This window comes from Quercus suber, unplaced genomic scaffold (genome assembly GCF_002906115.3).
Source record: "Quercus suber isolate HL8 unplaced genomic scaffold, Cork oak 2.0 scaffold_29, whole genome shotgun sequence".
Classification (NCBI taxonomy): domain Eukaryota; kingdom Viridiplantae; phylum Streptophyta; class Magnoliopsida; order Fagales; family Fagaceae; genus Quercus; species Quercus suber.
The window spans coordinates 1,288,292-1,316,226 of NW_027069494.1; the positions used below are offsets into that span (position 1 = coordinate 1,288,292).

The 27,935-nt window shown below is 35.9% G+C and overlaps 2 protein-coding genes across 2 annotated transcripts; one reads left to right on the plus strand and one right to left on the minus strand.

Annotated features, from left to right (window-relative positions):
- Positions 1 to 11,333, plus strand: LOC111993121 (subtilisin-like protease SBT5.3). The gene is made up of 7 exons (XM_024024979.2): positions 1 to 104; positions 7,302 to 7,836; positions 8,464 to 8,561; positions 8,670 to 8,915; positions 9,206 to 9,320; positions 9,400 to 9,613; positions 10,557 to 11,333. Exons 2-7 carry the CDS (start codon positions 7,579 to 7,581, stop codon positions 11,093 to 11,095), a joined length of 1,470 nt encoding a protein of 489 aa, XP_023880747.2. The 5' UTR covers positions 1 to 104; positions 7,302 to 7,578; the 3' UTR covers positions 11,096 to 11,333.
- Positions 11,334 to 11,662: 329 nt separating this feature from the next.
- On the minus strand, positions 11,663 to 16,262 carry LOC111993132 (cytochrome P450 724B1). The gene is made up of 9 exons (XM_024025001.2): positions 15,935 to 16,262; positions 15,465 to 15,789; positions 15,162 to 15,314; positions 14,564 to 14,803; positions 14,391 to 14,477; positions 14,198 to 14,276; positions 13,943 to 14,049; positions 12,033 to 12,154; positions 11,663 to 11,934 (listed from the first exon to the last, which is right to left on the minus strand). Exons 1-9 carry the CDS (start codon positions 16,162 to 16,164, stop codon positions 11,841 to 11,843), a joined length of 1,437 nt encoding a protein of 478 aa, XP_023880769.2. The 5' UTR covers positions 16,165 to 16,262; the 3' UTR covers positions 11,663 to 11,840.
- Between the last annotated feature and the right edge of the window lie 11,673 nt (positions 16,263 to 27,935).

Consider the following 27,935-nt stretch of genomic DNA (forward strand, 5'->3'; position numbering starts at 1 on the left):
TGGCCCAAATCCAAGAGCTTTAGTGATGAAAAGTTGGGACCGATTCCATCAAAGTGGAAAGGAATCTGCCAAAATGACACTGATTCTGGATTTCGCTGTAACAGGTACCCTACTTTTTCTGGATGTTTTTTCCCCCTAAACCTTCTATGCTTCTCTTTATTGATCTTTAGTTAACATGTTACTATGTTAGTCAAGTTTGATAAGTTTTTTAATTCAAACTTCCCAATTTCCCAGTAGAGAATGTTTCAATAGCAAAAGTTCTTATGTCAATTTATTAGTTAATTATCATAAATTTCTGCAGAAAAAAGAGAGAACAAAGAAACAAGTAGACAAGAACTTGCCTAGTTTTACCTTAGGCTTATTGTTGGTGGTGTGTAAGAGAGAGTTTCACTAAGAAAATACAGATGTGAACCCAAATACATTCAAAGAGCTCTGTTTCATGCCACCCAATACACTACAAGAAAAGTAGATCAAGCCAAATGCAATTCAAATTTGACTTTCACAGTTGACATACTGAAGCCAATCACAGAAAAATTGATTGTTATCAATGTAAAAAATTATTGCTCTATGATTAAAAATGGGCTCTAATCAAAATTGCCAAATTGTATCAATGTTACTGAAGCCATTCGCTATTCGCTAATTGCTAAATTGTGTTATCCATGCCAAATGCCCATTCCTAGAACTTGGGAGTTAAGAGGATCTTTTCAACAATGTTGACTTTTAAAAACCTATGTGGGCAAACATTACCTTTAAAGGGAGAGAGGGTTTATTGTGTTTCTATTGCATGCTTCTTCTCCCTCGCATGAGCGTGGACCCCACAAGTATGAGGTCCAGGTCCACCCTCATGCGAGGGAGAGGAAGCATGCAATGAAAACATGGTGAATTTTTTCCTTTAAAGGAGGTGGAGAAAGAGACCTAATGGTATCCATAAAGCAACTTTAATTGGTATATTCAATACACTCAAATAACACATAGGTTATTAGTCCTTAACTTGAAGGGCCTAGCTAGTCAGAGCTCTTCTTTCTGCTTCAGAGTGTAGAAAACCAGTAGGGCAGCATTGGCTCTCCGTGCACTAATTAACAATTTCCTTCTTCTTTCCATAAAAATTTATAAATTAAAAAAAAAAAAAAAAAAAAAAAACCCTGCTCTNAAAAAAAACCAGGCTCCCTTTTTCTATAATAAAATAAAAATAAAAATCTTTTAAAAATAATATAGTTGTGGATGCCCTGCCGCCAACAAGAAAATCTCTTTATTTAATCAAAAAAAAAAAAAAATCTCTTTTCATATATTTTTATTGTGCCCTACACACAAATTTCTAGGTAATAGTATTTCTTTTTTTTTTCCTTATTACTAAAAGGGCCTTGAAAATAATACTTCATTGTCTAATCAAATTTTTAACTACTATATCTTCAACAATATTAAATGGAATAAAGAGCAGGGTTTTTTTTTTTTTTTTTTTTAATTTATAAATTTTATGGAAAGAAGAAGGAAATTGTTAATTAGTGCACGAAGAGCCAATGCTGCCCTACTGGTTTTCTACACTCTGAAGCAGAAAGAAGAGCTCTGACTAGCTAGGCCCTTCAAGTTAAGGACTAATAACCTATGTGTTATTTGAGTGTATTGAATATACCAATTAAAGTTGCTTTATGGATACCATTAGGTCTCTTTCTCCACCTCCTTTAAAGGAAAAAATTCACCATGTTTTCATTGCATGCTTCCTCTCCTCGCATAGGGTGACCTGGACCTCATACTTGTGGGGTCCACCTCATGCGAGGGAGAAGAAGCATGCAATAGAAACACAATAAACCCTCTCTCCCTTTAAAGGTAATGTTTGCCCACATAGGTTTTTAAAAGTCAACATTGTTGAAAAGATCCTCTTAACTCCCAAGTTCTAGGAATGGGCATTTGGCATGGATAACACAATTTAGCAATTAGCGAATAGCGAATGGCTTCAGTAACATTGATACAATTTGGCAATTTTGATTAGAGCCCATTTTTAATCATAGAGCAATAATTTTTTACATTGATAACAATCAATTTTTCTGTGATTGGCTTCAGTATGTCAACTGTGAAAGTCAAATTTGAATTGCATTTGGCTTGATCTACTTTTCTTGTAGTGTATTGGGTGGCATGAAACAGAGCTCTTTGAATGTATTTGGGTTCACATCTGTATTTTCTTAGTGAAACTCTCTCTTACACACCACCAACAATAAGCCTAAGGTAAAACTATTCAAGTTCTTGTCTACTTGTTTCTTTGTTCTCTCTTTTTTCTGCAGAAATTTATGATAATTAACTAATAAATTGACATAAAAACTTTTGCTATTGAAACATTCTCTACTGGGAAATTGGGAAGTTTGAATTAAAAAACTTATCAAACTTGACTAACATAGTAACATGTTAACTAAAGATCAATAAAGAGAAGCATAAAAGGTTTAGGGGGAAAAACATCCAGAAAAAGTAGGGTACCTGTTACAGCGAAATCCAGAATCAGTGTCATTTTGGCAGATTCCTTTCCACTTTGATGGAATCGGTCCCAACTTTTCATCACTAAAGCTCTTGGATTTGGGCCAGACCCCTGGTAGTGGTATATTAAACCCATTGGACAAAAAGTGAGGCTAAAGAAAATCCAATACTTACGCAACAGACAATCAATGTTATCCATATATTGTCTAAAAGCCTGTCACATGATTCCGTTTCTTTTGTTGTTACTGGCAGACTTTTTGTTGTCAAACTTTTCCGACCATTTCCAAAATCAGAAGCTATGATAATCGAATCATATATAACTACTTTCATTGGTTAGTTACTTGGGTGTTTTACAAGTTATGAGAATAGATCATAAAATCTTCCATTAAAGTCCATTATTTAGATATTAGACATCCACATTTAAAGAAAAAAAGATTGACTTCTTTTAGGTTTCATTACGTCTGATATTTTTCCCTGCAATAGACCCATCGCCAGTTTTCTTTCCTGATTGACACACCTCCGACTTGGCCTTCTACAAATGAATTGAACTAATCTCACAATTCCATTGCCACTTCTGCCAACACCTTTTCTCGTGCCCAATTTCACCTTCTTCACAAACTGCACACAAGTATCTTAAACCTAGAATAACCCATTTCATCTTTAGTTTTTTTACATAAAAGCACACTATAAATTTTACTTATAAATTTTAGTAATTTTTAAGATAGTAATATTTAGAGAAATGTGAGGCAAATTATACTATATACAACATGAAAGCTCGGATTTGTGTTAAAACACACGAGCTTGTTTAGACCCCAAATTCATATATATATATATATATATAACTAGATTGCTTTTACTTTAACTTAGACTAAGTGTAGAATAAGAGTAAAAAGTGCAATCACCGGATTTACTCTAGTGCATACACATGAACAATAAAGAATAAAAGCAAAGCACAAGAGTAAGGGAACAGAGATGCAATCACAAGATAATACCAAGATGTGTTATCAAAGAGGAAATTGAAGAACTTGGCGAAAAACCTTTTCGCGACTCTTTAAGTCGAAATTGATCCACTGGTGAATAAGTTGTAGTACATGAATAACAAAAGACCCTCCAACTGACTTCTCGCTACCAACTGACTTCTAGGAGTTTTGTCTTCACTAGCTTTCCAGATCCCACAATACGCCCGATTGCATCTGCCAAGCCTCACTGGCTTCTTTTGGCAAATCCCAAAACTTCCCAAACTCTAAAATACTATTTACACTCTGAAAATGTGTGGGTTGTGTTTGTGTACAAATCTCTTCTCAAAGTATGACAATGGGAGTGGGAAGAAGAAAATGCTATAATGATTTCTCATTAAGAATGAGTAGCTCTCTCTCTCAAATATGGGTGTGTTGTAGAAAACCTATCTAGGGTTTTTCTCTCTAAATAACCTATTTTACTTTTGTGGGTAATGAGAGTATATCTAGTATGGGTGAAGGGTAAGAAAGTCACACTAAAAATCCTCCAAGTAGAATGTTTCGCAGGTACTTTACGAGATTGCCTGTCTCATGAAGCACTCGCGAAATGCAGTCTGACACTTGACTCTTTAGCTTCCAGCATGTGCTTCTCACGTGCCCTTTTCGCAAATTACGCTTCCCCCGAACTTCTTGCGAGCTAGTTGCAAAACTACACTGATTCTTCATTTCATGCTCAATTCTTCATCAACTTAATACTAAACCCAATACAATAAAATCCCACAAAAAAAAAAAAAAAATTAATGCAAATACAACACTTTTTGTCATAGAATAAAGCCAACATAAAATATAGTTGTAAATCATAACTTTACAATCTCCCCCTTAGACTATTTCGTGAAAAAACCCTATAACATACTCTAAACTTAAACGTGAGTTTGGGAATAATGGCAAAACTCACTCACACCCAAATTTAAAACCTGTGATGAACTTGAAATATATATACCTATAATCTGAAACACTTGCACAAAACATATTAGACCCTCAAGGTAAAGTAAGTAATAAAAGAACAAATATAATGTAACAAGTAAAAATGCGGTCAAGTAAATATGATGTGAAATATATGAGCAACTTGATCAAACATACGACAGTTATATGGAAATAACTACAATGATCATACGCAAAGTAAACGATTATCGAACATGAATCAACAAAGCACAATGGCATAAAGATGTATGCATGTCCAACACATAAACATGATACGATGAGAGCAACAAAGCATGGATATTAAAAGTAACTCAAAGCACCATAAAGTAATGAGAAAACAAACATAAAAAAAACAAAACAAAACAAGGTTTTCTCATAAAAAGATGTATTCTTCCCTTTGGTATATGCATCTCTCTTATGGCTTTCCATCTACGAATGTGCACGAGATAGAATTTTCCCCTGAGAATGTACACATTAGTCATATAAAAATTATGATACACTTTGTATACTCTCCAGTATACAACACATTCTCTTACACAATGTAGAATAATTACCGATTTTTTTTTTTTTTTTAAGATAAAAACACAAGCATCTTGATGATCTATTTGGTCGAGGAAATCAATGCACCGCCCCTTCTCACTAAAAAAAAAATTGGGTTTATCTAAAAGCTTCACTACCTTCCAAAAATGTATTGTTGCAGAAACCGCTACATTAAGGAGTAAATAGGTTTTCTTTTTAAATTTTTTTATTATGTAAAGGAGTTCAGAATTAATTGTCCTACAAGTTAGGACATGAAAGTTTTGTCATATCCACTTGATCATATGTTAAACTAACGTATCTAAGTCTTTTTCTACCTAAAAAAAGGATCTACGTCTCTTATTCTATCTTAATTACTCTGTACAGCTTGTAGTCTAAAATCAAGACAACAAATAATAGTTTATGTTAGCTATATAAAATTGGGCAAAATACTATATAATATATGGTTTACATCGATCTACTTATCCAAAATTGTTAATTATACTCTAGTTTACAACAATCCCTTTTTTAAATGAACGATTCAAGACCTTGGTCTTCTAAATTGTTTATTATACACTAGTTTACAACAATTCCTTTTTCATTGACAATTGTTTACTTTGCTAAGATGTACGAAAATAATAATAATAAAGAAGTTACTTTGCTAAGGCGATTGGTCTTGCATGTGCATGTGTGCATGAGCACTTGCACTTGTGTTTGCATTAAAGAAATTTGATTATAAAATTTAAATTGTCTTACTTTTAATCACTTTGGGCATGAGAATGAGATACCCGCTTGCTAACAATATGTCAAATTAGAAAATGTTAAAACTACAGCTAATTTTAATACAAAAGATCGTCTAAACTAAGTATGATAAATCGGCTTTACAAATATTTCCTAGAGTGGCCATTAAGAAATTTAAGTTTTTATTTTTTATTTTTTTTAATCTAATACAAAAAGAATTTGAATTATATTGACATAAAAAATAATAAAAAAATATACTCAAATACATGAAATTTTACTATTTCTTTCTAATAACAAAAAGAAAAGAAAAAAAAATAAAGGATTTATGAACCCTATGAGCTTAAAAAATAATTATGTATAGAATTTTTTTTTTTTTGGAACTATATTAATTTTTTTTAAGTCATATGAACACTTTGAGCTTAACATAAAGTTGTCCTTGCAATTAATGAATACAATTGGTACTATATTAACAACATAATAAATAAATTTCTTAATTATTTTTTGTGAAGTATATAACAGTTAACACATTAGTTTGTAAGTTATAGATAGTAAAATTTGTAATATTTCTAGCATCATTGATATAAGAAGAGTATATCTCCCATCTGTGATCATTGACAGATGTTTAAGACAATTAACTTCTTTAGTTAATTAGTAAGGTTTACCAAATAGCCCATGTTGCATGACTTCACCCAATAGCCCTCCAGCCCACCAGGCTAGTGGAAGGCCTAGCCTGATATTATTAAGGCTTACGGGTAGCCCACTAGCCTAGTGGGGCAGACAGTGGTTTTTCTACCCATTGCCTAACCCATTAACCTGAAATGAATAACCAAAAAACTTTGAGGGGTTGGGTTTCAAATTTGAAACATGAGAAAGACTTTATGACCGCACCTTTAACCTCTAGGATACTTATTATGTTAAATTATGCTTATTAAATATGTATTTTGCTAGTAGGCTAATAACTTTGAATTTAAAAATAAAAATGACTTTTTTTTAATTAAAATATTGCAAAAGAAAAATCATTTGAAACTTTAATAAAAAATTAAATAGGTTTTGTCAAAAAACAAAATGGAATAATTTTTGAATTCTTTGATTCTTTTCCTAAAAAAATAATTTGATTATTTTCTTAAAAGATATATTTTACCGCTGGCTAAGCTTCAGTCTCACTTTAATATATTTTTTTATAAATACATCAATGTACTTATATATTCCAATCAATACAAGCTAATCAATGGCTTTGTTAATATATTTAATAGTTCAATTTAACAACTAGTGTGTTGTAATATAATATAATTATAATATTTTTAACTAATTTTTATAAACCCATTGAAGAAGGATCGCTATGGGTTGGAGTTTATCCTTCTGGCCCAACCTGACATGGTCCATTGACAAATAAAGGCCCGCTAGATCTGGCCCATGTGCTAAGTAAAAATGGGCTGGACTGGACCATTGAATCACCCTTAATGATTAGTAAACAATATTATTAAAGAGAAAATTACTTGTAAATCAAGTCCATCACCCTTGTCTTCTGCTCAATTTGTAATCTCTAAAGCTTGTCTGGTTTTGTTTTTCAGTCAAACTTCATATAGTTATATAGTTTCTCTCTAACTCATTGGTAACTCTTTGTGCCAAATTGGTGTACCAAAGAAAGCTGATTGGAGCTAGATACTTCAACAAAGGGTATGCATCAGTTGTTGGTCCTCTAAACTCCTCCTTCAACACACCACGCGATAATGATGGCCATGGAACACACACATTATCAACAGCTGGTGGTAATTTTGTATCAGGGGCTAGTGTGTTTGGCTTTGGCAAAGGAACAGCAAGAGGTGGATCGCCGAAAGCCCGGGTGGCTGCTTACAAGGTTTGCTGGCCTCCAGTGGGTGGAAACGAATGCTTTGACGCAGATATAGTAGCAGCCTTTGATATGGCTATCCATGATGGTGTTGATGTGCTATCTGTATCACTGGGAGGACAGCCTACTTTTTTCTTTAATGATAGCGTCGCAATTGGCTCATTTCATGCTGTTAAGCATGGTATTGTGGTGATTTGCTCAGCTGGAAATTCTGGTCCTGATGCTGGGACTATCTCCAACTCTGCGCCTTGGCAGATAACAGTGGGAGCTAGCACGATGGACCGGGAGTTCAACAGTTATGTTATCCTTGGCAACAAGGTGCAATTGAAGGTTAGTTTTTACTCCAATTGCTAAAAAGATTAAAAAATTGGGCATGAAATGATCGAATAAAAATCCTTCGTTTTATTCTTGGTGTTCCACTTTGCGTTCTACTAACTGCAATATGTCATGTGTCCGATTTTTTTTTCATCCAGTTTAAACTTTAGATACTTTATAAAGGGGGGGAAAAGAACATGTGGCGCGCTGCAATTGGAGGAGTATAAAGTTAAAGTAAAATATTCAAAGTAGAACAGATGAATTTTATTCTTTTTCATGTCATATCAATTTTAGCCAAGGGAATAAACACATAACCATGTTGAAGAATGAAGATGATGTTAGAAATTTTGATTGCATTTTATATGAATTTGGTAGGGGTACTAACTTAGCTGGAGTGATTGTTAAAAGATCAGAATTTCATTCCTCTTCCTATGTGGCTCTTTACAAAGAAATTGAGGTGGGATTTCTTTTTGCTATAATGGGGCTTCACATTAAAAGCTTAAAGGGAAACTAGGAACAAGGATTTTTGGGGACAAGAGGAAGGAACCCTCTTTCATGCAAGTTTGTTATGTCTAATTATGTCACCCTTTGATGCCTTCTCTTTTCTTTTGTATAATTAAATTTATTAACCTTGATCTGTAGGGACAAAGCTTGTCATCTACAGCCTTGCCAAGCAACAAGTTCTACCCACTCATTAGTGCTGCAGATGTCAAAGCAGCTAATGTATCGGCTGAAGAGGCGTAAGTATAAAACAATTTAACCAGTGTTTATTCTGGATTAGCTTTTTTTTGGACACAACCATGTAGTTGTACATGGCAATGTGCTTAATCGAGTTGTTGGTAATGCAGTCTGCTTTGTAAGAATGGAACCCTTGATCCCAGAAAGGTAAAGGGAAAAATCTTGGTCTGTCTTCGAGGTCAAAATGCAAGAGTGGACAAGGGTCTGCAAGCTCAATTCGCCGGCGCTCTGGGGATGATTCTTGCCAACAATGAGATTAATGGAAACGAGATTACTGCTGATGCACATGTCCTCCCTGCTACACAAGTCAATTTTACCAATGGTGTCTCGATCTTTACTTACATCAACCGAACCAAGTAAGATGTTACATATCTTAAGAGTACAGCTACATGGAGCCTCATATTCTATGCACAACTATATCCTAGACAATGCACTGGGTTCATAATTGTGTGCAAACACTTAACATGTAACATATTTAAAAAATGAACAGCTTCTAAGCTAATCTGTGGCCCTATTCAAGAAATGGTCATCAATATAAATTCCCAGTATGTTATTGATGAGAAACATATGTTACCTTCTTATCAGTTTCAAATTTTTCAATAGGATTGGAAGCATACTTTTAATGAGAAATTTACATTTTTGACAGATCTCCAAAAGCTTGCATTACGCGTGTAACAACACTACTGGGCACAAAGCCAGCTCCCTTCATGGCAGCGTTTTCATCCAAGGGGCCAAGCACCATAACGCCTGAGATACTTAAGGTTTTCTTTACAACAATGTCATGCACTTATAAATTCTTGGGGAAAATGTCATGTTTCTCAATAACTGTTGTATGTGCAGCCTGATATCACTGCACCAGGAGTTAATGTCATTGCTGCCTATACTGAAGCACAAGGTCCAACAAATGAAATATTTGACAAGCGCCGAGTTAAATTCAACTCTGTTTCAGGCACTTCAATGTCATGTCCTCATGTTTCTGGCATTGCCGGCCTCCTTAAAACTCTTCATCCTACTTGGAGTCCTGCAGCTATTAAGTCAGCAATCATGACAACTGGTAAGACTAGTGCTTGCATTTTTCATTTTTGTTAATGAGGAATTTTATTCAACATGCCGACCAGATTACAATACATCATTACACTACAAACGGCAAGCTGCAGACGAGCCAGCACATATCTATCTAACAGCAACACCTTACAAGAATTCCTACCATAAAGTCCAGAATAATAGGATTATATAATACCCAATTTTTTATATAATTTCTTACACTTATACTCAAAGAATGTATAAATCAGTTTCATATCTAATTTTCCCATTATAAATTCTGCCATTCCAAACTCAAACATGTTAGATACTGCTGCCCAAGCTACCTTTCAAATAAACTGCTATAAACTTTTCCCCTAGAGCTTCTTTACATCTCAATCAATCTCCTACATATACCAACCTGCCTATTATATTTAACACTTTCTCAGAGAGTATTCCTCCAAATTCTTATAGAGAAAGAGCAATCAAAATAGTATTGAAATTGGGATTCAATTCTGATTCTGGTTCTCCCATCCGTAACCCTAATCAGACATTAGAATTATAGGTATATAATTAAATTCACAATTTCTTAACTGTTTAAACTTTTGGGATAATTGCTAATTTATGATTAGCAAGCCTTTTTTCAAGTTCTAAACTTACATTTCATTTTAGAAGGAATCCTCTTTCTGCTAACAGTTCTTAGATTTAACAAATTGGGATAAAATAAAATAAATTAGTATTGTGCTACCACTATGATACAAAAGAATAAGTGTAGTTGGCACTGACTAGTCTGAGCATAACCGTCCTTAAAATTTTGACACTAACGCTAAGTTGCTGTTATTTTACTACTACCATTATAGTCTCTATAGTTGCAATGTACCAAAATTTCACTATTCCTCTATCTTCTCAGTAGTTGAACTTAGTACATGTTTAGTGTTCTAATTTTCTTTCTTTCTTTCTTTTCTTCTATTTTACAGCTACAATACTGGATAACAGCGGGGAACCAGTGATGAATGCTTCCTACTTTAAGGCAACCCCATTTAGTTATGGAGCAGGACATGTTCGACCAAACAGTGCTATGGATCCCGGGCTAGTTTATGACTTATCTGTCAATGATTACCTTAACTTCATATGTGCTCTGGGATACAATGAAACACTTGTTTCAATTTTCTCAGATGACCCTTATAATTGCCCCAAGCCCCCAATAAATCTCACAAACCTTAACTACCCTTCAATCACAGTCCCTAAACTTTCACAATCAATCATGGTTACTCGAAAATTAAAGAATGTAGGTTCCCCAGGAACTTATAGAGCTGATGTCCAAGAACCAAGTGGAATTTCGGTTATCGTCAAGCCTAGGAGCTTGAAGTTTAAGAAGGTTGGTGAAGAGAAAACCTTTTATGTTACCCTCAAGGTTAAAGAAGCCAAAGCTGCTAAGGACTATGTCTTTGGAAACTTGATATGGTCAGATGAAAAGCACTATGTGAGGAGTCCGATTGTAGTGAAGACAGCCTAGAAAGAGATGCATTCAAGCTAATTGTACCTCTAATTTATCTTAATTCCTATCCAGCGCTTTCTATATGGTATTTGTCCCTCAAGTATGTTGCTTACATAAATAATGATTGGCAAAAGGGAAGATAAAAATTTATTTCAGAATCTTTTGGCCATTCAATTATTTTTCTCGTCTCCTATAAGATATAACATACTTGTTAATCCTATAGAAGGTTGAGTTGATAGGAAACGATTTTAACCTTTTTTAAGGAGTGATGGAGTGAATACAAGATTTGAACTTAGGATGAGCTGCTTTAATAGTTAATATCATGATAAATTACTTTCTCTAATATTCTTTGATATCATGATAAATTTTAACTTATCCCAAAAGATTTAATTTGACCCACTGCAAGAACTTATTGATGTGATAATGAAATTGTGGAAATGACAGAACAATAATATTTGGAAGTCTCAAAGCATATCACAGTGAATTTGATGCTGCGCATATATACACCAATCAGAACTATTTTCTATATGCACCTGGCTCAATCAGGTCTCTTTAGAATTACCACTACTATTACTAGTAGAGAGGTGAAGAGAAGTCATAATGGAATGGAGAGTTTCATATCAAACAATATTGAGTTCTGAAGGGGAGAGAGAGAAAAAAAGAGAAGAATTTGGTATGTTGAGGGAACTCCTCTCATCCTTCACCCAAACATAAATCTTCCCAAAACCTTAACAACAAAGCATAAACAGGACTAGCCAAAGGCTCAAATGGAACAATGGTCCAATAATAGTACTAATCCCTTCTGAAATTCTACATATGGATATGCCAAGGGTAGGTCATCCTCGATTGATCTCCACCTACAAGTACAAGCAAAACCATCAAGTTTAGCACAAATATATAAATGTTTACATACATATTTATGCCAACTAATGTATGTTATAACAACTAGAGTTACCTGAAACTCAATACAAGGTGGTGGAGGAAGAATGCAACCTCAACTTTAGCAAGTTCGGATCCAGGACAGTATCTAGCCCCTCCTCCAAAGGCAGTGAATTTCTTGCACATCTGATCTTGGCTCTGAGATTTTATAGAGAGAATTATTTCCACAGTTTTTTTTTTTTTGGGGTTCTATTACCAAAAAATCACATTGTTTCAATTTGAAACATGATATTTAAACCATCGTGATGAAGCGGATTTCTACATTAGTAGTCCTACTTTGTGAGTATCACGATGATCGATCTACATTTTACTTATGATTGGAAGGAGCTATCTAATATCTATTCAACCTGAGTTAGAAATTAGCCCCAGTTTGATGGTAAAATTCCTACTCAATAGTTTTTTCTTTTTCCTTTTTTATGAGTCCTACTCAATAGTTATATATGCATGATTGATCCTTTTAGTAGCGAGGCTCATATACTAGTTTTTTTTTTTTTTTTTTTTTTAATTTTTAAATAAAAAAAAGATAACTTAAATATTTTTGTCACACTGTCGTACCTTTTGTCCAATATCTAGCAAAAAGCGAATTTTTTTTTTTTTTTTTTAAGCTAAACAAACACTTAGGTCAGCTTTTTTTTGAAAGCTAAATAAAGGGGATCCAAGGTGTTAGTCAATGCCCAATGAGCCTAAACAGCAACTTGACATATATAGACGTCCCATCGAGGAGGTTGTTTCATAACTTGACTTCAATCCTATCTAGGAATCCAATAATTTTAGACGACAGGATTGAATAATCCATCAACCCAACCATGGTCAAGACGGGTGTTTGAACTCGTAACCTATAACACACTCAAACCCTAACCAATAAGTCATGATTCGAAAGAAATGTTAGTGCCACAAAATAATATACAATTTTTATCACAATTTGTATTGGCGAGTTATAGTTGGTATAGATAAAATAACGGGTTTATATTGATCTACATTTTCACTAGCCACAATTTATCACATGACAAATTATACTAAAAATTATGAATTATTTTGTAGCACTAACATTTTTTTTAATAAAAATAAATGCCTTTTTTACTCAAAATCGGCAACAATATATACACACATAAGGGCATGAAGTTAGATTTATAAACCAATAGTCTAAGGAAGCATGAATAATGATACGAGACACAACAAAATAATTCTTAATTTTTTTTTAGAGAGTTTTAATGTATAGCGTCCTCTCTTAATGATAACTCTTTATCATCAGACCAAGACACCAATCAGTTTTTGGTATAAACGAGGATTGAACCCCAGATCTCTTATACAACCATCAGAGACTCTATCAGTTGAGCTAACTGGAACTCACAATAATTGTTAAAATTTAGAATACAACACAGTGGAAATATTACAAAGAAATAATTAGTTAATACATGGTACATTTTAGATATATTTTATTTATTTATAGACATATACTATCTTTATTTTAAAATTTTCAATAAAAATAACAACTATAAAAAAATTCTTTAAAACTGGAACTCCAGATCTCTTATACAATTATCAGAAACTCTATCAGTTGAGCTAACTGGAACTCACAATAATTCTTAAAATTTAGGATACAACACAGTGGAAATATTACAAATAAATAATTAGTTAATACATTGTACATTTTAGATATATTTTATTTATTTATAGACATATACTATCTTTATTTTAAAATTTTCAATAAAAATAACAACTATAAAAAAAATCTTTAAAACGGAGATATTTAAACTCAAAATTTTTTTACAAAAAAGAAAAAATCCTAACACACCAAGAACACACGCATGCAGTGTCCGTGGCGTGTCGGTGTCGGTGTCGGACACACAGGTGATTTTGGAGTGTCAGACTGCATAGTAGGAAACTCGTACAGGATTTGAGATAATTGATGCAATTAGTAATTACCTCCCATCTCCAAGGGTGGAATTGGAAAGCACTTGCATGGAGAGATGGGTCTAAATGAACTGCACTAAATACAGGTAGGACCTTCCATCCAGAAGGAATTAGATAATCTGAAAGACAATATAAACAAGAGAAACTTTTTCAATACAGATCATAAAAGTATTAAGACAGTACAAAAAAGCTCATGCGTGCATGATTATCTGTAAGGTACATATACATGGACACACACATAATATATAATATATGAAATATATTCACCTCTATACTTGACATCTTTGAGAGCCTTTCGATGCACAAATTTTACAATGTTCCCATATCTGAGAGCTTCATTGATGACCTTAAACAAAAATAACTCTATATGTCAAGAAAAAATTGATAAAATGTCTGACACTAAAAGGTCCATGATCAGAAGAGGAAAAATAAGATAGTAATAAAAAGAGAACTATCTCACATTTTGAGTGAACTCCATCTTCTTGTAATCTTCCCAATTCAATTTCTCATCCTTCAGCTTCATGCTTCTTATTTTTTGATGCTCTACCTATATTTAAGAAGAATGAATTAAAACATAATAACTAAGGTTAACAAGTATAAAATTTCAGATATATTGCAAATAGGAAATGTTACCTTTAGCTGCTGTAAAGCAAGAGGTGATTGGCATAGAAAATGAACCACCATGGCCATTAAGAGAGAGGTGGTTTCATAGCCACCCAAAAGGGAATCCAAAACGAAGCTCACTTTTTCCTCTTCAGATAAGGTGTTCACAGTCAGAAGTATCTCAAGAAAATCACTCTTTCTAGAATTCCCAGCATTTCTTTTTCTTTCCTCTATAATTGCTTTCACTGTGGAACATATCCTACTTCTAGCCTGTAAAGAGACTTTGGTCAATATAAAAAGTTGGTCACATGCCTTCTTTTTGCAACAAAAGAAAAGAAGTTTTATATAATTTTTTTTCCCTTTTTCAATGAAACAAAGTTATTTATAAAGTAGTATGAACTTTTCTTTTCGTTTCTTTTCTCTGTTGGGTTCTTTTTTTTTTTGGGGGGGGTCGGGGGGATTTCCCTTTTTCAATGAAACAAAGTTATTTATAAAGTAGTATGAACTTTTCTTTTCGTTTCTTTTCTCTGTTGGGTTCTTTTTTTTTTTGGGGGGGGTCGGGGGGTGGGGGGGTCATAGACTCGTAGTAAGTAAAGAGCTAGAGCAATTTAAATAGAGTTTGGAGGACCTGAACGGCTCTTGCATACGGAGTTCCAGGAATATAGAGAGGTAGGGATATTAGCCCTCTCATGAAAGTGAGAAAGTCTTCAAGAATTCTTGTAGTCCGTGGCTCATCTGGGGTTAAACCTAACACCTGCTTTACTATTACATTGAATGTGAACTGCATGTGGAACCCAACCAAAAAAAAGTCAAAAACAGAAAATAATAAATTTCTGACATTTGATTTTTCAATTCACTGACAAGGATAAATGTTTCTACTCTGCTTTGCCTTATAAATTTCTTCTTCCAAACAATTAATATACTTATATACCTTTCTGGCTTCTTCACAAAAGATGACTTGTGATTTTTCTTTCCATGAATGGAGTATCCGAATGGCTGTAGTCTCAATGTCATGGAGGAACTCAGGCTTGGATTTGGTGATGGTGACCAGAGAGAGTGCCACATTTCTGAGCCTCTTGTGAGTGTCACCCACAGCAACCAACATGGAGTTCTTGCCAAGAATGCCATGGATGGGCTTTGGATAACTGCACTCAAACAACTTCCCTTCATTCTGAAGTATGAAATAATTCAGCTCTTGGTCACATGACACAACAGTTGGAGACAAGAACAAATGTGATTTGAACACTTTCCCATACCTGAAAAATGTATACATTAATCCCAAAAACATGCACTACTAAATCAGATACTTATGATGAATTTTCTATTTCCTTCTTTATTGTGTACCTTTCATGGGAAACCTACAAATATAAACAAATTCAAGTATCTAGCTAGAGTGCTCACCTAGAACAATGGTCTTGAAGAAATGCCCCGAGAGAATTAGAAGGATGAGGCTTCAAGAAACGAAGGGTTTCACCCAGTATAGGCCAACCAAAAGTCCCTCTAGGGACAGGACCAAGCCTCAAGAACAATGGTAAGAAATGGTTCAAAATGAGACCAAACAAAAATCCGAACGTGCCAACTACAAGAGAAAGCCAAAAGCCTCCGGCCATGGAAGAAAGGAGTTCAGGCATTGGAAACTTTTACGAGAACCAAATGTAAGACTTGGCCACCTCTGTATATATAGAGAGAATGTGTGTGCGTGTGTTTTGGAGGGGTGGGGGGGTTGTGTGTGTGTGTGGATATATGCTGGTACTATTATATGTTTATTAACGGGGAGGAAAGCAAACAGACTTTATCACAGATTATTACAGTCTTTGAAATCAACTTTATCAGAGGGCATAGGAAATGAAATCCACCTATATACCTAGTCTAGAATCTAGACCTACAGTGCTATTAATAGGTGTGGTGAAATGAGAGAGTTTTGAGTTTTGTTAGAAAAATGCTAGTACCACAATTTGCTCTCGTGTCAAGTCGTGAGAGGTGGAGTAAAAGTGGTAGGTCCATAACTTCACCGCACATAACTTGTCGTGTGATTAAGTTGTGGCAGAAGTTGTAATAAAAGTTGTGATCTTAGTATTACTCTTTCCTTAGCACGTCTTTTCTAAAAAAAAAAGTGTATTTGTGTAATAGAGTGTGTAAGGTTGAATTTAGTCAACCATTTAATTGGCTTTATTCCGTGACCAATTTGCTTGTAATTTAGCACTTAGCAACCCTGTATTTAGGTGAGAAAATTGTAAGGGTAGTGTGTGAGAACTTGTGAAGAAAAGCTCAAGAGTATGCAAGAAAAACAGATGTTCGCGGCTAGGGCTCGCGGGTGGATCACGACTGGCAAGCCGCCAAAAGCTGGCACGTGAGAGGCACACTGGGAAGCTGAAGGGTCGCGCCAGCTGTCACGCTACAAGACAAAAGTTCCAGACTGGCCAGGCCGTTACGTCGCAACTTGAACTTGCGACTTGGACAAGCCGCGAGACCAAGTCGCCAACTTGCCCTGTTTGGCAAAAACTGACGTTTTGCATTCCCTTTTCACTCTACTATATATACACCCTTATACCCATCATATTGAGAGAGCTTCCAGAGAGAATTTTGTGAGAGAAAACCCTAGAGAAAAACAAGATTGCCTCATCCCCAATCTTCATCTAAAGAGACTCTACAAATTCCTCTACTCTTTTCCTCTCCATTGTCATACCCTTGAGAGGTAATTTACCAAACCCTTATCTCACCACACCCACGTCTGTGAGAAGGTCCATTTGGTGCTTAGGGAAGCAGTTTGGAAAGGAACCAATATACATTGGTTGATGCTATGGTTAAGTAGCGGAATCCGGCAAGTTAAAGAAGAAATAGGTTCGGCATAACCTCGTTGGAGCAAGAAGCTTGGAGGGCTTAGGTACTTGGGTAGATTAGGCTTGAAGGGTCTTCTGCTGTTCATATATCCCAACTATATTCTTTAGTGGATTTTATCACCACTTGGAGGGCGGCGGAGAAGTTTTATGCCAAGAACTTTGGTTTCCTCTTCGATAACACATTGTGTGTTGTCCGTGTGTTTGCATCTCTCTTTTCTTTATCTTTGCCTTATATTTACTGCTGTGAATATATTTATATTTGGCTTAGATTGTTTTATCAATTTTGGTTATAAGCTTGTTATCATATTCCGCACATTAATTGTTTGATATAAAGCTTGAATTGGTATTTTGTATCTGGGGGTCTAAACGTTCAAAGGTGTTTCATACCTATATTGAACTTTTAATTAGTATCAGAGCGGGTACACTTATTGTGGTTTTAATACTTAAGTGTGATCCTTGACCCCTTGTTGAGATAGATAGGTTTCAATCTCTCACTGCTCCACCATTTTTTGATGGTAATAACTATGCTTTTTGGAAAGTCCGAATGAGAGCATTTTTATGCTCTATAGAAGATACCGTTTGGGATGCGATTGAGATAGGTTGGACTAAACTAGAGGCTCCTAAGGCCAATTGGGATAAGGCAGCTCTTGCAGCAACCAATGCAAATAGTAAAGCTTTAAATGCTATTTTCTGTGCTATGTCTCCTGATGAATTCCACAGGATATCTCACATGACAGTGGCCAAGGAAGCTTGGAAAATTTTGGAGACAACTTATGAAGGGACTAAGAAGGTGAAGGACACAAAACTTCAAATGCTTACCACCAAATTTGAAGAGCTCAAGATGGGTGAAGATGAATCGTTTGACTCATTCTATGGGAAGCTCAACGAAATTGTCATTGCTAAACTCAATCTTGGTGAGAAGATTGAAGATACCAAGGTGGTGAGAAAAATTTTGAAAAAGTCACAGCCATAGAGGAGAGTAAAGACTTGGATGAGATCAAAATTCAAGAGCTGATTGGGTCTCTCCAAACATATGAACTGGGACTACCTTCACACAAGATGAGTAAATCATTTGCTCTCAAAACCATCATCGAAAGAATGGATGATCCCTCCGAAGGAGATGGAGTGGACAAGGAAGTGGCATATCTTGTAAAGAACTTCCGAAAATTTTTGAAGATGAAGTGCAGTGGGAAACCATTTAATAGAGAGAAATTTTCATCTTTAAGAGATGATAAGAAAGAGTTTACGAGGAAAGAAGGGAAGGAGTCTCAATCTCCTTCGGACATTATGTGCTTCGAGTGCAACGGACATGGACACTTCAAAAAGGAATGTCCAAATTATTTGAAGTCAAAAGAAAAGGTTTATGCCACTACTTTAAGTGACTCAGACTCATCAAAATCTGACTCTGAAGAAAGCTGTGACGGAGAAGGAAATTACTCAGCATTCATGACCATTGCACATGTGGGATCTTCAGATGATTTGAGTACTCTTGTGAATGAGCTGGGTGAATGTTCTGATGAGGAGTCCATTGGGATTGTTGAAGAATCAGAAGGAGAAGAAGAAGAAGGCGCATCCAGCCTTCAAAAGAATTACGCAATACTTCTTGAGAAATCAGGAGAGTATACAAAGGTGGCAAAGGCAGCCGTGAAGAAAATGAAGAGAGTTGAGGAAGATTTCAAAAGCCTGCTGGTTAGATATAAGGAGGCAAAGTGTGAGATTGAAGCACTTAATGGTGAGCTATCAGAAGCTTACACGAAGGTGAGGTTTCTCGAGCAAGAGGTAGTACAAGCTCATGCCAAGGTAGATAGGGTCTCTTCCAGGAAGCTAGATGAAGTTATTTCATCTCAAAGACATGCCTCAGATAAGTCCGGGTTGGGATATACCAGAGGGAGCAGCTCATCAGCCAAAGTCACCAAGGAAGTAAAGTTTGTGAAAAACAAAGAGACGGCTATTGATAAGTCTACTCCAGAGATAGTTGAGGCTAAAAAGAAAAAGAATGTGGCTAATCAACAGATGTTTTACAAATCCCGAAATCAATCTGAAGTCAGATTTGGAGCTAGAGGAAGATCTCTCCCAAGACAGCAGCAGGGCCCTAGAATAAACTATATTTGTCACTATTGCGAATTGCAAGGACACACTAGACCAAACTGTCAAAAGCTAAGAGTAGACAACAATGCGAGTGTACCTCGGTCCCGAGGAAGAAGAAACGATTTGAGGTTTTGGGGTGGTGAGCAATCAAGGAGCCAAAACCGTGATTCCGGAATGACGGGCGTGATGAAAATGATTGGCGCCTTTACCACTTGCTTGGAGAGCGTCAACAGGAGGTTTGAAAGTCCTAACTCTCGTAACCGATCTGTTAAGGATATCACTCTAAACGCACGTGACGTGTGGGTGACAAAGGGTACTCATGCATAAACATTAGAACATGTCCATGCATCAATTCTTCCAATGTTTTATGGATATGATTGGTTATTTGCGTTGTGTTTTTGAGTATCTATTTAATTTGTGGTTTGTTTGTGTTTAAAATGCTTTTACATCTTTCTTGTTTTTGATCATTCTTCTATTGCTTTCGTGTTAAAAATCCAAAAACACATAAAAAGTTGAAAATCCAAAAAGTTTGATCACTTTGTTGAGTTTCTGTCTCAAAGCATGTTTAGCCTTGTACTTTTGTACTAATGGCTCTGTGCATTTAACGAACTTAGCTTGTCTCTCATGCACTCATATCATAGTGGAAGAAATTTTGAAATCTATGTGATTGTTGTAAATAGATCTTCAACCTTGTCATGAATGATTAGTGAATGGTTTTGTTGATCTTGAGACATGCATAGATTCATGCCTATATATCTTCCCACTTTTTATTTTTATGTTTTTAAAGAGCTCTCTAAATGTAAATCTTCAAATAAAAAGAGATATAGAGCTGCAAAAGCATGTCGCACATACTAGTATTTGACTAGGAAAAAGGGAAAGCGACCAAAATAAAATGTTTGATGCTCAAAAAGCCAAAGGCTAACTCATCAATTGAAATATCAAAAAATTTTAGGCATCTATCTCACAATGAGAGTTTCTTTGCTCAAAAAATGGCAAATGATATGTTGAATATGGAGCCAAAATGAAAAGCTTCAAAGTATTGATATCAAGTTCTTGTGGGAGGTCATATATGCATGCTTATATAATTAAGCTAGGTCACATTATCTAGTGCTAGTTGTGTATGCCTTGATTGAATTGATCATTGAAGCTTCACATTGGACTAAGGACTATCTCATTTTTGATATCCACACACAACACACAAGTCTATGTTCAATGAATGCCATATTCATTTGTGTGATTGTACTTGGTTAAATGTGTTTTCACATGCTCAATCTTTGTTGGTCAAACACAAAAAGATTTTTAAGTGTTTTGTTTTGTTTTTGGAAAGTACTTTGCTTTTACAAAAATGTGAAATTTTTTCAAAAAATAGTGTTGCCCTGTTTTGGCGACTAGGTCGCGGGTTAGCTCAGTTGCAAGCCCCAGTCACGAGCTCAATCAGAGATTTTTCGCGGCTTATTGGCGAGTCAGTATTCTAGTCGCGAAAAAGACTTAAAAAATTTTTAAAGTTTGAGTTTTGCTCTATTAGAGGCTCGTTTTGGCGGCTTGTTTGCGGGTGGAAAGTCCAATCGCGAGGGTTACTCAAAGATTTTCGCGGCTCAGCTTGCGACTCCTTCGCGGCTAAACCTTCCAGTCGCGAAAAACACTTAGAAGATTTTTTTAGAATCTTACCTTCACAGTGTTTCACAGCTTGCCCTAGCGACTTACTGGCGACTTGGTTAAGTCGCGAAAAACACGTGTTTTGCGTTTTTGAAGACTGTTCATTATCTTCTTCACTCTCTCTCTCAAACAGTTCATTTCTCACTGAAAAATCTTTTATCTCTGCATCATTTCTGCATAAAATTCCAAGAATAAGGTATGGGTTTTCTTTCCCTCATTTCATTCTTACTATGTTAACCATTACCTTCTTGTGTTGAACATTGCACATGTGCTATGCGATATATTGTGTTCAAATATGGGTTTGCCTAAAATGGTGATTTTGTTTGTTTGAGGTTATTTTCTTTTGTTGCTGAGTTTATTTTATATCTTGTTTGTACTCCAGCATGTTTATCTCTAGTCTGTGCATTGTTCGTTTGATAGAGTTTCTCTTTCTCTTTAAACATATGGGTTTGAGATCTATGTGGTACTCTCTATATGTGGCCGTGGGTTATTTGTCTATGGTTCTGTGGTCTTTATAGTTTTTGTGCTTATGTGTGGAGTGTGTTTCATTTTAGCCATTTGGTATCTTGTTGTTGATCTGATTCTTGTGTTTGTGATTAAAGTGAAATTTTCTCACACTCTTAATTGAATCTAATCAAGTTGTTGTTGATTCCCTGTGGTATTGCATTTGGTACTTTTCTATGTGTTTACTATCTTACAGATGTCTCGACAATCCTCGAAAGGAAAAGAGGTGATGTCAGAAGAAGAAATAGTGCCTGTTGCAAAAAGAACACGGTCTTCCTCACAGCCATCTACTGAACTCAATATTGAGTTATTCAGAACTTCTCAGCACCAAGATGCCTACTTCAACATTTTTGATCGGGGAACTCCTATAGTGGAATGGGAGGTCAGATTTGACACTTTGGACACAACTTTTGTCCCTCGGATCTTCGAGACAAAAGATTGGGCAACTCTATTTGGAAATTTTGTTGATCCGATGATTGAACTAGTGAAGGAATGTCTCGCCAACACAGTTGATCTTGAGAGTGAACTACATTGTTTGGTAAGAGGAACGGAGTTCATCATTAATCCAGACACCATAGCTGAACTTCTCAAAATCACACGACCTGCGGATGCCGACCTTACTCTGTATGATGATCGTACTCCAGCGATTCAGGACATTCTCCAAATTCTTGGTCTTGACTATGACATTTCCAGCATAGGCACATTAATTAGTACTACTAAGTTTTCACCTGAGTTGACAACATTGAAGCTAATTATGTTTTCAAACCTCTATCCGTTGACCAACACGGTGTATATAAATCTTGGAAGGGCTCAATTTTTATGTGATCTCATCATTGGCACCACCATTGACATCTGTGCCTATATTTATCACATCATAAGAAAGACAGCAACCAGAACAGTAGCACGAGGGTGCCTTCCATTCTGTAGTCTTATTATGAACTTCGTTTTACGTGAAGGTGTTACTCCTTCCTCAATTGGGAACGTGATTGCTCGGCCTCGACCAATCTCTATGTTCACTCTACAGGCCAGCAAGAGTCATTCATCCAAAGCTCCAAAGAGTGCACATCTATTTTCTCCCACTTCCTCTACTTCTGAGCATCCAGGCACTACACAACCACAGTCTGCCCCTCAGCCTGACAAGTTGCAAATGCTCTTTGATAACCTTCACAAACGTCTTACGAAAATGGAAAAGACCCTCAGAGATGGCCAGAAAGAGCAGTCGGAGAGATTGGTTGTCATGCAAGACCAAATTGATGTGTTAGCAGCTCAAGTTGATGGCATTTTCACAAAGCTGAAACAACGACCCTTTGGCCATTCCGGTCAAAAAGGGGGAGAATCTTTAGGGGCAACTCTTGAGGGGGAGTGCTCATTTTGAGGGGGAGATTTCTTCATCATTTTTTAAAGTTGTTTTTCTGTATATAAAACCTTGATAACTCAAAATACTGTGGTGGTAGTTGTTTATTTCAGCACTTATATAGTATGATGTTATTCAGCCTTAAGCACTGTTTGTTAGATTTGTACCCATTGTTGCTTTTGTAAGCTTTGAGGGTTGTTTCTTGTTCTTATGCACTATTTGTAGGCTTGTATGTTTTGTGCCATGTATTTGCAAAACTTTGCATATGTAGCCTTTGTGCTTTGTGTTTTGGTACTTGTTAATGCCTTGCATTATCTTAAGTACAACATTCTTGTGCCCGTGTAGGATTGTTCCTAGATGCGTATATGTTTGTATGCATTGCTTGAGTGTTGGACTTGCAAATGATACTCTTCAATTGAGTTTATCTTTTTTGCATGTCCGGATGTTCATTCCTTGTGTGAATGAACATAGTAATCACTTTTGCTTAAGTGACTACTGGTGTTGATCTTGCCATGAATTATTGCTTTTATGCTTATGTTCATTTTTGCTTGATCATGCTTATTTTGCTCCATATGCATATTAAGTTTTCTGCATACAATGATATTGCTATGTTATTGTGTTTCAGGAGTTACTTATTCATATGTTCAAGAGCTTTACAGAATCTAGAGTTAGGTGTGAATGAGTTTTCCAACTGTTCCCAACTCACGTTTAAGTCTAGAGTCTGTTGTAGGGTTTTGTCACGGAATAGCCAAAGGGGGAGATTGTAAGGTTGAATTTAATCAACCATTTAATTAGCTTTATTCTGTGACCAATTTGCTTATAATTTAGCACTTAGCAACCCTGTATTTAGGTGGGAAAATTGTAAGGGTAGTGTGTGAGAAGTTGTGAAGAAAAGCTCAAGAGTGTGCAAGAAAAACAGAGGTTCGCGGCACTTAGCAACCCTGTATTTAGGTGGGAAAATTGTAAGGGTAGTGTGTGAGAAGTTGTGAAGAAAAGCTCAAGAGTGTGCAAGAAAAACAGAGGTTCGCGGCTAGGGCTCACGGGTGGATCGCGACTGGCAAGCTGCCAAAAGTTGGCACGTGAGAGGCACACTGGGAAGCTGAAGGGTCACGCCAGCTGTCACGCTACAGGACAAAAGTTCCAAATTGGCCAGGCCGTTACGTCGCGACTTGAACTTGCGACTTGGACAAGCCGCGAGACCAAGTCACCAACTTGCCCTGTTTGGCAAAAACTGACGTTTTGCATACCCTTCTCACCCTACTATATATACACCCTTATACCCATCATATTGAGAGAGCTTCCAAAGAGAATTTTGTGAGAGAAAATCCTAGAGAAAAACAAGATTGCCTTATCCCTAATCTTCATCTAAAGAGACTTTACAAATTCCTCTACTCTCTTCCTCTCCATTGTCATACACTTGAGAGGTCATTTACCAAACGCTTATCTCACCACACCCACGTCTGTGAGAATGTCCATTTGGTGCTTAGGGAAGCAGTTTGGAAAGGAACCAATATACATTGGTTGATGCTATGGTCAAGTAGCGGAATCCGGCAAGCTAAAGAAGAAATAGGTTCGGCGTAACCTCGTTGTAGCAAGAAGCTTGGAGGGCTTAGGTACTTGGGTAGATTAGGCTTGAAGGGTCTTCTGCTGTTCATGTATCCCAACTATATTCTTTAGTGGATTTTATCACCGCTTGGAGGGCGGCGGAGAAGTTTTACACCGAGAACTTTGGTTTCCTCTTCGATAACACATTGTGTGTTGTCCGTGTGTTTGCATCTCTCTTTCCTTTATCTTTACCTTATATTTACTGCTGTAGATGTGTTTATATTTGGCTTAGATTGTTTTATCAATTCTGTTATAAGCTTGTTATCATATTCCGCACATTAATTGTTTGATATAAAGCTTGAATTGGTATTTTGTATCTGGGGGTCTAAACGTTCAAGGGTGTTTCATGTCCATATTGAACTTTCAGAGTGTATAACAAATACTACCCTCTGTTAATCATCTATCTACTGAATCTACAAATTTTTAATTGCCTTTTTATGATACTTGAGTTGGTTGATTATCAATGCATCATTTTTACCTAGAATCACCACTATCATACATGTCTTTAAAACAAAGTTATAAAATTGGTTAATTAGATATTAGATTTATTAGTCGTAAATTCAACAATGTGATTGCATTAGCCAATGCGCTGCATAGTTGAATTTAATTGAAAAGTCTAAGAAATGAGGAATGGAAATATAATAAGGCTAAATCTCGTTCAAACTAGATACAAACTCTAGAATTCATAAGGATATCCACAAGGAAAAGATTTGGAATCTACCAGAAATAAAAGAAAACCTTAATTTTATGAAAGAAATTTTTTTATTTCATTTCACATATTGCAATGCTATTTAAAAGCACCTAAAATTAAATAAAGGAAATAAAATCTCAAATCATAAAATAAGAAAATTACATGAAAATGTAAAAAAAAAAAAAAATTTAAAAAAAATGATAATATCATACATTAGAACTGTCAATTTAAATGAAACTAGACCATGAGTTTTCGTTTGGAAATTGAAATCTTTTTCACCAAATAAGAAGATACATTGAATACGTGAAAAGGTTCAAAACATGTTTAAATTATTTTTCACAATCCATAAAACCCAAATTTTCTTCCTTTCTCTCTTTAATTGATTTTCAAGATTAACCAATAAAGGACTAAAGAAAATATTTAAATTTTGAACTCCAAGAAAATCAATAGATTGTGTAAGGTTGAATTTAATCAACCATTGTATTGGCTTTATTTTGTGCCAAATTTGCTTGTAATTTAGCATTTAGTAACCCTGTATTTAGGTGGAAATCATGTAAGAGTAGTGAGTGAGAGAGTGTAAAAAACTGCTCAAGATTGTGCAAGGATGCAAAGACTCACGACTGGGACTTGTGGATGACTCGCGACTGGCAAGCCGCCAACTGCAGCAAACGAGTAAAGCGTGCGAGAAGATGAACAGTCGAGCTAGCTGGAGCACTACAGGATAAAAAGTCCACTCTGGTTGTTCTGTTATCTCGCGGCTTGAACTCGTGTCTCGAGGCCAAGTCGCCGACCACCCTGTTTGGAAAAAACTAACTCTTCGCATTCTTTTCTCACCCAAGTATAATAACCGTTATACCCATGAAATGTAGAGAGCTTTCAGAGAGAATTTTGAGAGAGAAACCCTAGAAAAAAACAAGATTGATTCATCCACAATCTTCACATAAAGACACTTCAAATTCCTCTACTCCCATCCTCTCCATTGTTACATCCTTGAGAGGTTCTTACCCAAATCCTTTTCTCACCATACCCACATCTATGAGAAGGCTATTTGGTGCTTTAGGAAGCAATTAAAAAGGGACCAATGGTTATTGGTTGATGCTATGGGTTTTAGCGGAATCTGGTAAGCTAGAAAAGACAAAGTTTCGGCGTAACCTCGTTAAAGTAAGAAGCTTGGAAGGCTTAGGTACACTAGGTAGATTATGCTTAGAGGGTCTATTGTTGTTCATGTATCCCAACTTCATTTTCAAGTGGATTATTGTCCGCTTGAAGAGCGGGGGAGAGATTTTATGCTGAGGGCTTTAGTTTCCTCTTCGATAACACATCATTGTGTTGTCCTTGTATTTGCATCTCTCTTCCCTTAATCTTTGCCATTTAATTTCTGCTGTGGATGTGATTTTATTTGGTTTAGATTGTTTATCAATTCTGGTATAAGCTTATAATCATTTTCCGCACATACATTGTTTGATATAAAGCTTGAATTAGTAATTTGTAATTTGGGGGTCTAAATGTTCATAGTGTTTTATACACTATTTGAACATTCAATTTGTATCAGAGCGGATGCACTCAATGTGGTTTAAACACCTTAATGCGATCCTTGACCCCTTATTAAGATGGACTGGTCTCGATCTTTAAATGCTCCACCATATTTGATGGTAGCAACTATGCCTTTTGGAAAGTCAGGATGAGGGCATTTTTGTGTTCTATGGATGAAGCTGTTTGGGATGCGGTGGACATTGGATGGACTAGGCTGGAGGCTGCCAAATCCATGTGGGATAAGACAACCCTCGCGACGTCTAATGCAAATAGCAAAGCACTTAATGCTATTTTTTGTGGTGTGTCTCCAGAAGAGTTCTACAGGATATCTCACATTTCGATTGCCAAGGAGGCATGGCAGATATTGGAGACCACGTATGAGGGAACAAAGAAAGTGAAGGATACCAAGCTACAGATGCTGACTACTCATTTCGAGGAGCTAAAAATGAGTGATGATGAATCCTTTGACTCTTTCTATAGCAAGCTGAATGAAATAGTCATCGGCAAGTTCAACTTGGGGGAGAAAACGAAGGACTCTAAAGTTGTGAGGAAAATCCTTCGTTTGCTGCCGGAGAGTTTCCGAGCCAAGGTGACAACAATTGAAGAGAGTAAGGACCTTGATGATATCAAAGTCCAAGAATTGATTGACTCACTTTAGACCTATGAACTGTTGTTGCCTACACAAAGGAAGAGAAAATCACTTGCTTTTAAGACCATTAATGAAAGAGTGGAGGTCCATGATTCATCTGATGAGGATGTTGTTGATAAAGATGTTGCATACCTTGAGAAAAATTTCCGGAAATTCTTGAAATTCAAGAACAATCGAAAATTTGGTGATAAAGGGAAATTCCAAAGTTTAGGAAGGGAGAAAAAGGAATTCAAAAAGAAAGATGGAAAGGAATCCCAATCTTCACAAGGAATCACTTGCTTCGAGTGCAACGGGTATGGACACTTCAAGAAAGAATGTCCCAATTATTTGAAATCAAAGGGCAAGGCATATGCCACAACTCTTAGTGACTCAGATTCATCAAATTTTGATTCTGAGGAAAGCTGTGACAGAGAAGGGAATTACTTCGCTTTTATGACCATTGCTCATGTTGAGTCTTCAGAGGACTTGAATTTGCTTGTACA